At 42.2% G+C, this 12,515-nt stretch overlaps 1 protein-coding gene across 5 annotated transcripts in view; it reads left to right on the top strand.

Moving 5' to 3' along the window:
• The window catches only part of LOC139919648 (protein NLRC3-like), a 28,650-nt gene that overhangs the window by 15,298 nt on the left and 837 nt on the right, over positions 1-12,515 (top strand). Inside the window, exons 1-10 of one of the 5 annotated variants that reach the window (XM_078291636.1) lie at positions 5,993-6,106; positions 6,646-6,748; positions 6,861-6,974; positions 7,371-7,487; positions 7,757-7,835; positions 8,035-8,263; positions 8,666-10,469; positions 10,579-10,752; positions 11,228-11,401; positions 11,590-11,636. In XM_078291636.1, coding sequence (XP_078147762.1) covers positions 6,660-6,748; positions 6,861-6,974; positions 7,371-7,487; positions 7,757-7,835; positions 8,035-8,263; positions 8,666-10,469; positions 10,579-10,752; positions 11,228-11,401; positions 11,590-11,636 — 2,827 coding nt within the window. In that variant the 5' untranslated portion in view covers positions 5,993-6,106; positions 6,646-6,659. Of the gene's footprint in view, positions 1-5,992; positions 6,107-6,546; positions 6,749-6,860; positions 6,975-7,370; positions 7,488-7,756; positions 7,836-8,034; positions 8,264-8,665; positions 10,470-10,578; positions 10,753-11,227; positions 11,402-11,589; positions 11,637-12,515 lie in introns of those variants that run through there. The other 4 variants (XM_078291638.1, XM_078291640.1, XM_078291637.1 and 1 more) reach the window with 4 other exon arrangements.

The following is a 12,515-nucleotide window of genomic DNA, read 5'->3' as shown; positions in this document are numbered from 1 at the left end:
AATTCCGTTTTTCCTCTCCTCTCCCCTGCTCATCACCTCACCTCTCTTCTCTTCCTCCACCCTCCTCTTCTGATCCCTTCTTCCTGTCCTCCCCTCTCCTCTCTCTTCCTGTCTACCCTCCCCGATCATCTCCTCGCCTTTTCCTGTCCTCCCCTTTCCTCATCCCCCATCCTTTCCTCCACTCCACTCCCCTCTTCCTCTCCTCCCCTAAGAACCCGAACTATCAATTTAAATAACTTTTGATGATTCTTAAACATATGAATGACACTATTGGCATCAAGGCCAACTTACCAATCACAGCATCTCGTATCTGTAGGCGCTGGAAGCCAGTCTTTCCATTTACTCCTCTCGTTTATATTCTTCGCCAAGGAGTTTGTAATTGTTGCGTGCATAATCCTCCAAACACACTCGCGAACGTCCACCCCACCTTTGAGAGCCAGTGTGTTTACCTGAAATCATATTTGTTCATTTTTTTTTTTTCAGCAATGGTTTAATATTTAAGTATTTTAATCATCAAAGACTATGAATATCATAGGTGATACTGGCAGTACTCAGGTATCAATTTGGCATACAAATAGTCCTGGGCTGCATTCAGCCCACCTGAAACAGCAAAACAAAAATACTTTCTTTCCTAGAACTGCCACTGCAACACTATGCAACAACGCTTTGTCCCATATCCATTTACATGTTTCATGGCATTGCTTAAGTTTATCCAGGCTTTTTATGAGAAAAAAGCATTTGTGGAAGATCAAAGCTAGCCAACTCAGTTTTAGGAAATGTGGTCACTGTACATGATATGCCAACATACCAACTGTTTCTGGAGGTCAGGGCTACTCTGCAGTTGTTCCTCCAGGTTCTGAAGAGAACTGACATCTTTGAGTGGCAACAAATTTCGATCCAGGCCTATCTCTGCCTCATGGGTCGATTTCATACCCTGTAGGGTCTTACAGATGATTCGCAGTTGGTCCATCATCATTTACTGCTTTGTTAATATATTACGCAAGAGGGCTGAGAAGAAAATGAGCAAGAAAGACAGATTAGAAACAGTACAAAAACTAGCTAAGCCACCTTCATTCTAATGGAATTTACTGAAGTATAGTACATTAGGTAAACACATGACCATGTACGGTGTTTTTGGGGGGTGGCCAGCTCTGCTGCCGGTCTTGTATTTGCTGGTATTATTATTTCTTACAAAAACTGCCTTCCCATGCATGAAAATGCATCAAATTTGGCACATAGCTTTGTTACCATGCCAAACGATGTCCACTAAAATTTGGCAAATAGTCCTGATGGTGGCTATAGCACCACCATCAGGACTATTCCTCATCACCTGATCACCACAAATTACAAATCTCAACAAAACATTCTTGAGCTCTGAATTTTTTGAGGTTGTTGGCACAAACAAGAGTTAACTTTTGTACATTGGTGCCTATATTTAATTATGAAGTCCACTACTAGTTTTTAATTAAAAACTGCTAAACTAATTAACTCTAACTAGTCCCACATACTTTGCAAAAATCACACGAAAATCTTAAATTATTTTAATTCTGTCCTTACAGAATGCATTGCAGTCAATGGAAACTACAGGTCAGAGACAAAATAATCCAATAATCCTACAGGAGCCTTGTGAGAATGAAATGCATCCCTCATTTCCATCCCAAAAACGCATTTCGCCTTAACTTTCAGTTTTGTACAAGTAATCTACCTTGAACCCAGAAGCAGGAGTGACTCTGTTTGAGTTTGAGTTCTCAACACCCTCTAGTGGTCAGAAATTGCTTACTGCAGCTTTACCTTCAACTTCTACTTCAACTACAGCTACTACTACAATACTACTGCTAATGCCACTACTACTACTCCTATATGAATGGGTCAGATATTTTTTTGTTTTTTAGTCATTTCTAAATGTGCTGTCACTTTAATGTTGTTGGTGTAAGTATTTAGTAGGTATTTAGTAGGTATTTAAAGAAGTGTTCCACCTGTTTATATTCATTGCCCACAATGTACACTATTCCTTTATCCTCAACAATGTTTTGGACTAAAACCAACTTGTTATCGATTTTGATGCAAGAATCTCTCTCTTTGGGCTTCACAACTATATCATCAATAGCAAGCACTTTAAATTGACAAACTTGTCGTGAGAAGCACTCTGGCACTGGCCCATCCATATGCTCTTTATCCAGTTTTTGAGTTGCCTCTTTAACATCAGGACTGTAGCTGACATTTTCCATCTCTGATAATCTGCGTATCACCGGAGTCAAAGGACTCAGGTGATAACAATTAACAATTAACAATTAGATATTTAAAATCTGATTGCACAAATGTGTTTAATATCCCCTTAAACTCCTCAGTGTGCTCTCAATTCAGTATTTACAACTTCCAATTCTAGGAAAAACACTAATATTTTTTATAAAACTACAATTCCCTAGAGCCGCGCCATGCAGCTTGATACAAATCAGACCACAGTTGTAGTTCTTCCTATTTGCAAACAAGGGTTGTACATTAGGCTCATAAAAAGATATATCTACTGAATATATCAAATATCTAGTATAGCCGAACTAGTAATTACACTGCATCTAGATGATCTATGTTAAGAAAAAGTAAAGATGTTTGTTTACTTCAGATATTTTAGCCAAAACAGGAGTCGAACGCGCCACGTCCACCCACAAAAGCCCTTCCGTGAGCCACGTCAACCAACGTGTGTGTGATATTTTAGCCAAAACAGGAGTTTTGGCTAAAATATCTGAAATAAACCAACATCTTTACTTTTTCTTAACATAGATCATCTAGATGCAGTGTAATTACTAGTTCGGCTATACTAGATATTTGACATATTGAGTAGATATATCTTTTATATCTTTTTTTCATCGTAACGGTCGCAAAGGATCATGGGTAGGCTAATGTTGCCTTCCGCGATCGTCCAAAACTGTGCCAGCTTCACGCCAAATCTGGGCCAAATGTCTCTGCTATGTGGGTAGTGGTATATATTAAACACACATGCACAGAGGGAGAGAGAGGTAATGTAATTATATAAACATAGCTGTGAATGTGAAGCTGAATATCCGTGATTTGTCATTATGTGAGAGCTGAGTTTCCCTGTCCTTATTTAGCCAATATCACATGAGAGACAGTGCTGTTGTCATCATGGCTGTGATATGAGGCTGCAGACATAGATAATGTCATGTCTGCTGTCATATTTGTGACACTTCACTGACATGTTAAAGAAGCAATGTCAGCAGAGCTCCCCCTGGTGTCCTATTCATGACACTGTTGCTGCTCCCTGTGCTGTTGTGTTATGTTTATGACAGCAGGGGGAGCTCTACTGACATTCTGTCCTTAACATTGAAGTCTTGTATTCAGTCATTTCAGATAGTCACTGCCACCTTTGTAAGATACACACACAGCTGTCTATCTCACTATTTGGCCCTGTGTCCACTGGTACAACTGCAGATACTACTTCTAATACTGCTACTACTACTTCTAATACTGCTGCTACTACTACTACTACTACTGCTATTACTGCTATTACTACTACTACTAGTACTACTGCTACTACCCACATGGGAAACAGCTGTAGAGACTCAACTCCTTTCTCTCTTTTCTCTACAGAAAATGTCAGCAGAGCTCCCCCTGGTGTCCTATTCATGACACTGTTGATGCTCCCTGTGCTGTTGTGTTATGTTTATGACAGCAGGGGGAGCTCTACTGACATTGTGTCCTTAACATTGAAGTTTTGTATTCAGTCATTTCTTATAGTCTCTGCCACCTTTGTAAGATACACACACAGCTCTCTAGCTCTCTATTTGGCCCTCTGTAACCTACTGCAAGTGATAGTGCTACTACTACTACTACTATTGCTACTGCTGCTACTACTACAACTACTACTACTTCTCCTACTGCTAAACACTAGCCACCACTTAGCAACACTAGGAAACACCAAGTCTAAGGGACTGTTGCAGGGACAGCAAGCACACTTCAATTTTGTTCAGAAAATGTAGCCTTTTCTAGTTTATTATTGTCATTTGACAGTTTTCTGATCCATCCAGTCCACTAACTGTTCCTCGCGAGTCAGTGGTACATTTTTATTTTCTACAAAAATATCCATCAGTTCCTGTAAAAGCCCAAAACCTAGTAATTGACCAAACCATAATAATTCACCATAATGTAATAAAACGAACTGTTATAAAGCCCATAATGTAATAAAAATCCAATAATGTGATAAAATCTTGAACCTGTCATATAATTGCTTTGTTTCCATAAAGTAATAACTTCTTATGTTATTATTATTAGTTTATGACATTACAGGCCTGATAACAATATGTTTGCTGAATAATGTAATAACATAAACCAGGAGGAAAGGAGGAAGTAGAGGAGGAAAGGAGGAGGTAGTGAAGGAAAGGAGGTAGAGGAGGAGAGGAGGAGGTAGAGGAGAAAGTAGAAGAGGAAAGGAGGTAGTGGAGGAAAGTAAGAGGGAGAGAAGAAGAGGAGGAGGTAGTGTTGGGATGCTCCTCATGTTTCAGTGAATATTGTAGAAACTGCAGAAAGCTTTCAGACTGAAACACTTGTTTTCCTGCTGATGCTTCTGGCAATAAATGCATTAAGATTCATTTTTGAGTGCGTCCTCTGATTTATTCATTGAATGTGTGATATAAGTAGAAGTAATAGTAGCAGTAGTTGTGGTAATAGTAGTAGTAGTAGTAGTAGTAGTAGTAGTACTTTAATGACTCTTTTAAATTCCACTTGTGTTTTTAATGATTATCCTGTTCTATAGTGAGGCGCCTGTTTACAGACGACTCCCCCTCCCTCCAAGGAAGCCCTGTGCGCTACAGCATTGTGCACCAGTTCCTGATGAGCAGTCAGATAACTGTGCTGGAGTGAAAAGGATCGAGGAGACAGAGGGTGGGGGGAACGGCAGAAGGACACTTGGCAGCGGCAGCAGGCAGAACGTCTCTGGCTGGAGAAACTCCTCGGATCGGCCCTTTCGTTGGAGAGAGGAGCGGGAGGAAAATGGCATGCCCGCCGGCGCTTGGGATTCTGGAGATACGCGCAGACTAAAAAACTAAAACGATTTCTCAGCTGCTTAAAAGAGAAATAAACTGTCTATAAAATCCTGTCTGTGTACTTGTGAACCAGCGATACAAAGAACCTTAGTGCATATCTATTCCTTTGGTGACAGTAGTAGCAGTAGGCTAGTAGTAGCTGTAGCAGCCTATCAGTTTAACAGGAGTGGTTTTACCTGTTTATTTGATATAAAGTTCTCCAAAATACTCATTCCTTGAACAACAGATTGTGTCTTCATTAATTTATCCATACCTCTTATGTTTCCAGGTATTTGTGATATGTTGTTTTTCTGATATTCTCTGATTTTTTTTATATAATTGCAGTCTGCCCTGGCATAAGTAATGCACGGTGATCAAATAGGCTATAGTGCACGTGCTGTTATCTAGGCTACTACAGAATATACAGAATGATGAATAAGTTCCATAGTACCATTCAGGCTACACTGTCATAAATCTACAGGACCATAAGAGAGGCAGCAACATTCACCTACTCTAGCTTTCAGGGTGAGTATGTGAGTCAGTCACTGGGTTAACAAAGCGTTGTTTTTACCTTCACCAAACCCACTCAGGCCCTGTTTATGTGGGCTCTACCACAGAACATGCAGACTCTACACAGAAAGGACCAGGGTGGAGATTTGAACTGAAGACCTGCTGTGAGGCCACAGTGCTAACCACTGAGCCACCCTGCTGCCTACAGGGAGATTTTCATGTGATCACATTTCTCCTCCTCCATGCATCACATCGTTTTGTGCTGAGGCTGCTCTTTAGTTCACTGTAGATGAAGAGGTTAATGTGCTCCATCTAGTGGACACACAGCAGAACTACATCACCTGATCTGTGATTTGCCACAGTTTTGGCAACAGGTTCGACTGGTCTGATGTCATACTGATGTTTCTAGACTTTGACACTGAAGTTATGAGATGTGACAGCAGCCTCAGATCAACAGACAGACTGACGAAGGAGAATAAGCAGCGTCTTCTCTCTCAGTGTTTCCTCTACAGATGAAGGTGGAAAGTGTCTTTGACTTGATCTGGTTGTGAGTTCACCAGGTAAGGATCCTACCAGGGAACATTATAAATGTTTGATGAATAGGCTGGCTCAAATCACATTGTGTTGTATAACAGTATAGCAGATTTGCTTCAGTTGATGGTGATAGGGTTTTTCAAAATGTCTATTTGATGCTTGCAGATATAAATATTCATTAGAAGAAATTACAACGTTTCTGTCTGACTTTGAAGACAATGATATGAGAATGATTTACATGTATTACTTTTAGTGGTTGCAGGTAGAGTGAGCATCAATTAGACTGTAATCTCAGTTTGTGAAAAACACAACCAGCTTACCAATACTGAGATACACTTTGTTTCACTCAAACCCCTTTTGTAACGTCCATCTCAATTGTCCTAGAGGCTTAAAAGTCCTGTACCTGCTCAGTCTATGTGACGGAAAGAGCAGTTATTTTTTAATATTTTCTACACTTAATGTACACGTGACATGTTACGGACATGAATGATCACAGCACATGAAATAATATAACCTGTAATGGAAACCTTGTTGTAATGAATCAACCTAGTGTGTTTGTGTAAAGGTGTTCGCTCTACTATGAGTCTGTCTGAGGAGAGAGAGGAGGGGCTCCCTCCCTCTAAAACCACTCTGTCTGGGGAACATGACAGCCAGACCAAAGCTGAGAGGTAAGATGAGGATCTCTAACTGTCCATGACTGTTCTCCATCTCAGAGCTCAGCAGTGAAATCATTAACCCATCATTATTCAGAGTAAAAGCTCTGTCTCTGTTGTGTTGAAGCCCAGTCCAGCAGGAGAGAGCAGACTCCCCTGTACCCAGCTGTGTGTCCATGAAGAGTGACCAGTCCAAGGATTTCATAATTACTTTTAAAGAAAAGCATTTATCAGACAAAAAGTAAGTTGTTATTTGCATTAAAACATGTAACATTATATTCTTATTCTTATTTTTAACAATTACTGTGTTTATCCAGAAGGGTTTTAGTTTACATACATGCTCTTTTGCAGCATTGCTCTGCTTCACATCCATACAGTTACAGATATTCATACCAGAGCTGCTCAGTACAACCACAGTCTTCTGCTGTTGGTCACTGAGCAGCTCTACCAGAACAGTCTGGGGGTTGAGATCCTTGATTAAGGTCTAATTGGTGGAAGTTGCACAGAGTGGAGAAAGAGTTACATATTCACTCTGATTTTCAAAGTTGGTACTGGGATTCAAACTGGCAACCTGCTGGTCAAAACCCAGCTTCTCTAACATTTTTACTGCCACCACCCCTGTTTTATCAATCCTGAGCAGGATCCAGCAGGAGAGAGCAGACTCCCCTGTACCCAGCTGTGTGTCCATGAAGAGTGATTGGTCTATGGATCCTCCTCTTCTGTTTAAAGATGGACAGCACTCTACTGAGCAAAGGTAAGAATTGAAAACAGATGAGTTTATTATTATTTGATTCTACTGAACAGAGGAAAGAAGTCATGATACTCTGTTGATTTAGTTTCTTCTCAAAACAGCACATAAAATAATCAGAACAGCATTTACAGTGGAGTTCACATTGTGTTTCTACTAGGATCCATCATGACAGAACATAGTCACGTTTAACCACCTGTGTGTGTGTGTGTGTGTGTGTGTGTGTGTGTGTGTGTGTGTGACATTATATGACCTAATACATCATGTTTCTCCAGAGTCCACCAGGAGAGGTCAGAGGTTCCCAGTGGTCAGTCTGTCCAGGAGCTTCAAACAGACCTGAACTCCATATTTATGGTGTGTAAATGTACAACAACACATTTTACTTTACATTTTACTTCAGCTACAAATGAAATACAAAACAACCACTCTGGTCGTAACAGTCTTCAAGCTGCACTCTTTAGACCAGTGGGTTTTCAGTCTATGCCAGATGGATCTGATGTTGTTATTCACGATTTTAGTAAGAAAGTTTAATTCAAATATTATTCTGTTCCAGCTGTTGGAGGGGAACATCGTCACTTTTGTGAAGAACGAGCTGAAGAGATTCCAGAGGGTTCTGAGTGCAGATTACCCAGAATGCTTAGAGAGGCAGAGGGAGGATGAGGAGGATGTGGACGGTGAGGAGGAAGAGCAGAGGAGGAGCAGCAGAGAGGCTTTTCTGCAGATCACACTGCTCTTCCTGAGGAGAATGAAGCAGGAGGAGCTGGCTGACTCTCTGCAGAGCAGTAAGAGGCTTTTAACAGGTTTAACATGATGGAGAGGGGAGATGGTGGGAAAATGGGAGATGTTTACATCTACAACTCTGCTGTAAATATAGACATTTCTCAAATAAGATCTATTCAATTCCAGATTGGAAGGTAAATGAGCACAATCCTCATGAATCATTAGCTAAATTTATTGATTTGTTCATGTGGGTGTATAATGCTGAACACAGTATTGTTTATTTAAAAAAAAACACCACAGTTGCCTTTCACATTCGGCTGCACACACAGTCAGGACCTGTTTGTCCACCAGTGATGAGCAGAATAGATGCCATGGGGTTGGGAAAAGTATGCATTCACTGAGAAATGTTTACACTTCTCATATTTATAGCAACATCCACTGATCGATGTAATTTGTTCATTCAGAAACTCTTGCTGCAGTGTGCCAACGTGAACTCAAATCCAATCTGAAGGAGCAGTTTCAGTGTGTGTTTGAGGGGATTGCTAAAGTAGGAAACCCAACACTTCTGAATCAGATCTACACAGAGCTCTACATTACAGAGGGAGGGAGTGGAGAGGTCAATGATGAACATGAGGTCAGACAGATTGAAACAGCATCCAGGAAACCAGCGAGACCAGAAACAACAATCAAATGTGAAGACATCTTTAAACCCTTACCTGGAAGAGATGGATCAATCAGAACATTGATGACAAAGGGAGTGGCTGGCATTGGGAAAACAGTCTTAACACAGAAGTTCACTCTGGACTGGGCTGAAGACAAAGCCAACCAGGATATACAGTTCACATTTCCATTCACTTTCCGAGAGCTGAATCTGCTGAAAGGGAAAAAGTACAGCTTGGTGGAACTTCTTCATCACTTCTTTACTGAGACCAAAGAAGCAGGAATCTGCAGGTTTGACAAGTTCCAGGTTGTGTTCATCTTTGACGGTCTGGATGAGTGTCGACTTCCTCTAGACTTCCAGAACAACGAGATCTGGACTGATGTTACAGAGTCGACCTCAGTGGACGTGCTGCTGACAAACCTCATCAAGGGGAAACTGCTTCCCTCTGCTCGCCTCTGGATAACCACACGACCTGCAGCAGCCAATCAGATCCCTCCTGAGTGTGTTGACATGGTGACAGAGGTGAGAGGGTTCACTGACCCACAGAAGGAGGAGTACTTCAGGAAGAGATTCAGAGATGAGGAGCAGGCCAGCAGAATCATCTCCCACATCAAGCCTTCACGAAGCCTCCACATCATGTGCCACATCCCAGTCTTCTGCTGGATCACTGCTACAGTTCTGGACCATGTGTTGAAAACCAGTGAGAGAGAAGACCTGCCCAAGACCCTGACTGAGATGTACATCCACTTCCTGGTGGTTCAGTCCAAACAGGGGAACGTCAAATATCATGGGAGAGCTGAGACAGATCCACTCTGGAATACAGAGAGCAGGAAGATGATTAAGTCTCTGGGAAAACTGGCTTTTGAGCAGCTGGAGAAAGGCAACCTGATCTTCTATGAAGCCGACCTGACAGAGTGTGGCATTGATATCAGAGCAGCCTCAGTGTACTCAGGAGTGTTCACACAGATCTTTAAAGAGGAGCGTGGACTGAACCAGGACAAGGTGTTCTGCTTTGTCCATCTGAGCATTCAGGAGTTTCTGGCTGCTGTTTATGTCTTTCTGTCATTCATCAACACTGGTGTCAATAAACTGAGAGAAAAACAGTTAACCTTTCCACGGTCCATTCTATTAAGAAAGAAATCTAACATCAAACACCTCTACCAGAACGCTGTGGACAAGGCCTTACAAAGTCCAAATGGACACCTGGACTTGTTCCTCCGCTTCCTCCTGGGCCTTTCACTGGAGACCAATCAGACTCTCCTACAAGGCCTGCTGACACAGACAGGAAGTGGCTCACAGACCAATCAGAAAACAGTCCAGTACATCAAGGAGAAGATCAGGGAGAATCCGTCTCCAGAGAGAAGCATCAATCTGTTCCACTGTCTGAATGAGATGAATGACCGTTCTCTAGTGGAGGAGATCCAACAGTACCTGAGATCAGGAAGTCTCTCCACAGACAGACTCTCCCCTGCTCAGTGGTCGGCTCTGGTCTTCATCTTACTGTCATCAGAAGAAGAGCTGGACGTGTTTGACCTGAAGAAATACTCTGCTTCAGAGGAGGCTCTTCTGAGGCTGCTGCCAGTGGTCAAAGCCTCCAATAAATCTCTGTAGGTGCATGCATAACTGGATATATTCAATATATTAAATGTAATATTCATACAGAAGAGAAAAAATAAATATTTTCAAACATGTTGTTCATCACTAATTCTTCCTCAGGCTGAGCTACTGTCAGCTGTCAGAGAGAAGCTGTGAAGCTCTGGCCTCAGTTCTCAGCTCCCAGTCCTCTAGTCTGAGAGAGCTGGACCTGAGTAACAACGACCTGCAGGATTCAGGACTGAAGCTGCTCTCTGCTGGACTGGAGAGTCCACACTGTAGACTGGAGACTCTCAGGTCAGTATCCCTCAACCTGTTCAACAAACGACCATTTACATCCTGCTTTACATACAGGTTACTATCAGCAGACAAACACCTGTGGAGGATTTTCTCTGCTCATGTAATTTTAAAACCAATTGTGATACCAACATTTAGCACTTCCTAGCCTCTTTTTAATTGAATTACTTTGCATGAGGACATTTCATTCTTTCCTCTCCTTGCTGCCTCAGTTGTTGAAACCTAAAATACCAGAAAGGACTTCTAATATTCTGTCACAAAGTGAGTGGAGAACTCTCAAACTGGAGCAAATGAAACCACAAAGCTGATCAGCCAACTGTTTGTATTTGAAGCCGTTATAGTTTTGCTAGAATTTGACGGCATTATCACAACTAATTTCACAGTAGGTTACTAATAAAATCTGACATGTGGCTTGATTTGTGTGTGTGTGTGTGTGTGTGTGTGTGTGTGTGTGTGTGTGTGTGTGTGTGTGCAGGCTGTCTGGCTGTCTGCTCACAGAGGAAGGCTGTGCTTCTCTGGCCTCAGCTCTGAGCTCCAACCCCTCCCATCTGAGAGAGCTGGACCTGAGCTACAATCATCCAGGAGCCTCAGGAGTGAAGCTGCTCTCTGCTGGACTGGAGGATCCACACTGGAGACTGGACTCTCTCAGGTCTGGAGAGGCAACGTCTGCTAGAAGGCTGAGAGTCACACACATTTTCTCTGTCACACTGAGAAGCTGAGGAGTATTGATTCATGTTTAATGGTGGATATGAGTGATGTATGGAACATCCTTCATAGGGAAGGTTATGTTTCTATCATCAAATAGAATATTCTGGTCTGACTTTGTTTCCCCCACAGTGTGGACCATGGTGGAGTCCAGAGGTTGAAACCAGGTGTGAGGAAGTGTAAGTGTGTATTTACCGTATTTCCTCTAATATTGGCCCGGGCCTTTATTTACCTCGACTGCAGAGGGTACCAGGCCTTTATTGGAAGCAGGCTTATATTAGAGACAGGCCTTTATTTCTAATTCCCTCTGTTTGATAAGTATATTTGCTCCTATTTTAGTACGAAGCCTCCTTGTTTTCTGATCTGCTTCTGTTACGGTACGTTAGGTAGACATTTTTTTGTTACTGCAATGCATTACGATAATTACGGTAATCGACGACGGCACGCTCCAGAGACTTCCGCCGGCCGAGCCGTCTTGTGGCACTTGTACGTTACTACAAACTACAGTTAGAAACAGGCACCAGGAGTTTACCAGTATCCACCATTGTTTGCATGTAAGCTGAAGCTAACTGAAGCTAACTGAACCTGGGCGCTGATGTGTTCCCGGTGATCCGGCCGAGATTTCGGCGGGGGTCCGGGGCTTGGATCGGGAGGATCAATGCGGGCCGTGGGTGTGGTGGAGAGGCAGCAGCGGAGAGAGGAGACGGACACGGTGCAGCTATATACTAGGTTTTGACCTAGCCTTGTTTCCTTTGTTTTTTCCCCCGGCCTGTATTTGAGGCCGGCCTTTATTTGTTCGTGTCGACCACGGCCCCAGCCATTATCGGAGACCCGGCTTTTAATTGACTACAGGCCACTATTAGAGGAAATACGGTAGTTTGATTCAGGAAAACAAAGCAGCAAACATTCAACCGCTTACATGGAAAGTCCCTCTACACAGCAGTTTGTGACATCTATTCATTCAAGTCCTACTGTGAATGAAGATGATGGCTGATATAATGTGTCATCATGAAACTGTTAAGAAATTAAAGGTCAAAGTGTTAATAAATCAACAAATA

Source organism: Centroberyx gerrardi, chromosome 23, assembly GCF_048128805.1.
Source record: "Centroberyx gerrardi isolate f3 chromosome 23, fCenGer3.hap1.cur.20231027, whole genome shotgun sequence".
Lineage (NCBI taxonomy): Eukaryota > Metazoa > Chordata > Actinopteri > Beryciformes > Berycidae > Centroberyx > Centroberyx gerrardi.
The sequence above is the reverse complement of the archived record's forward strand: the minus strand, read 5'-3'. Positions and strand labels throughout refer to the sequence as shown.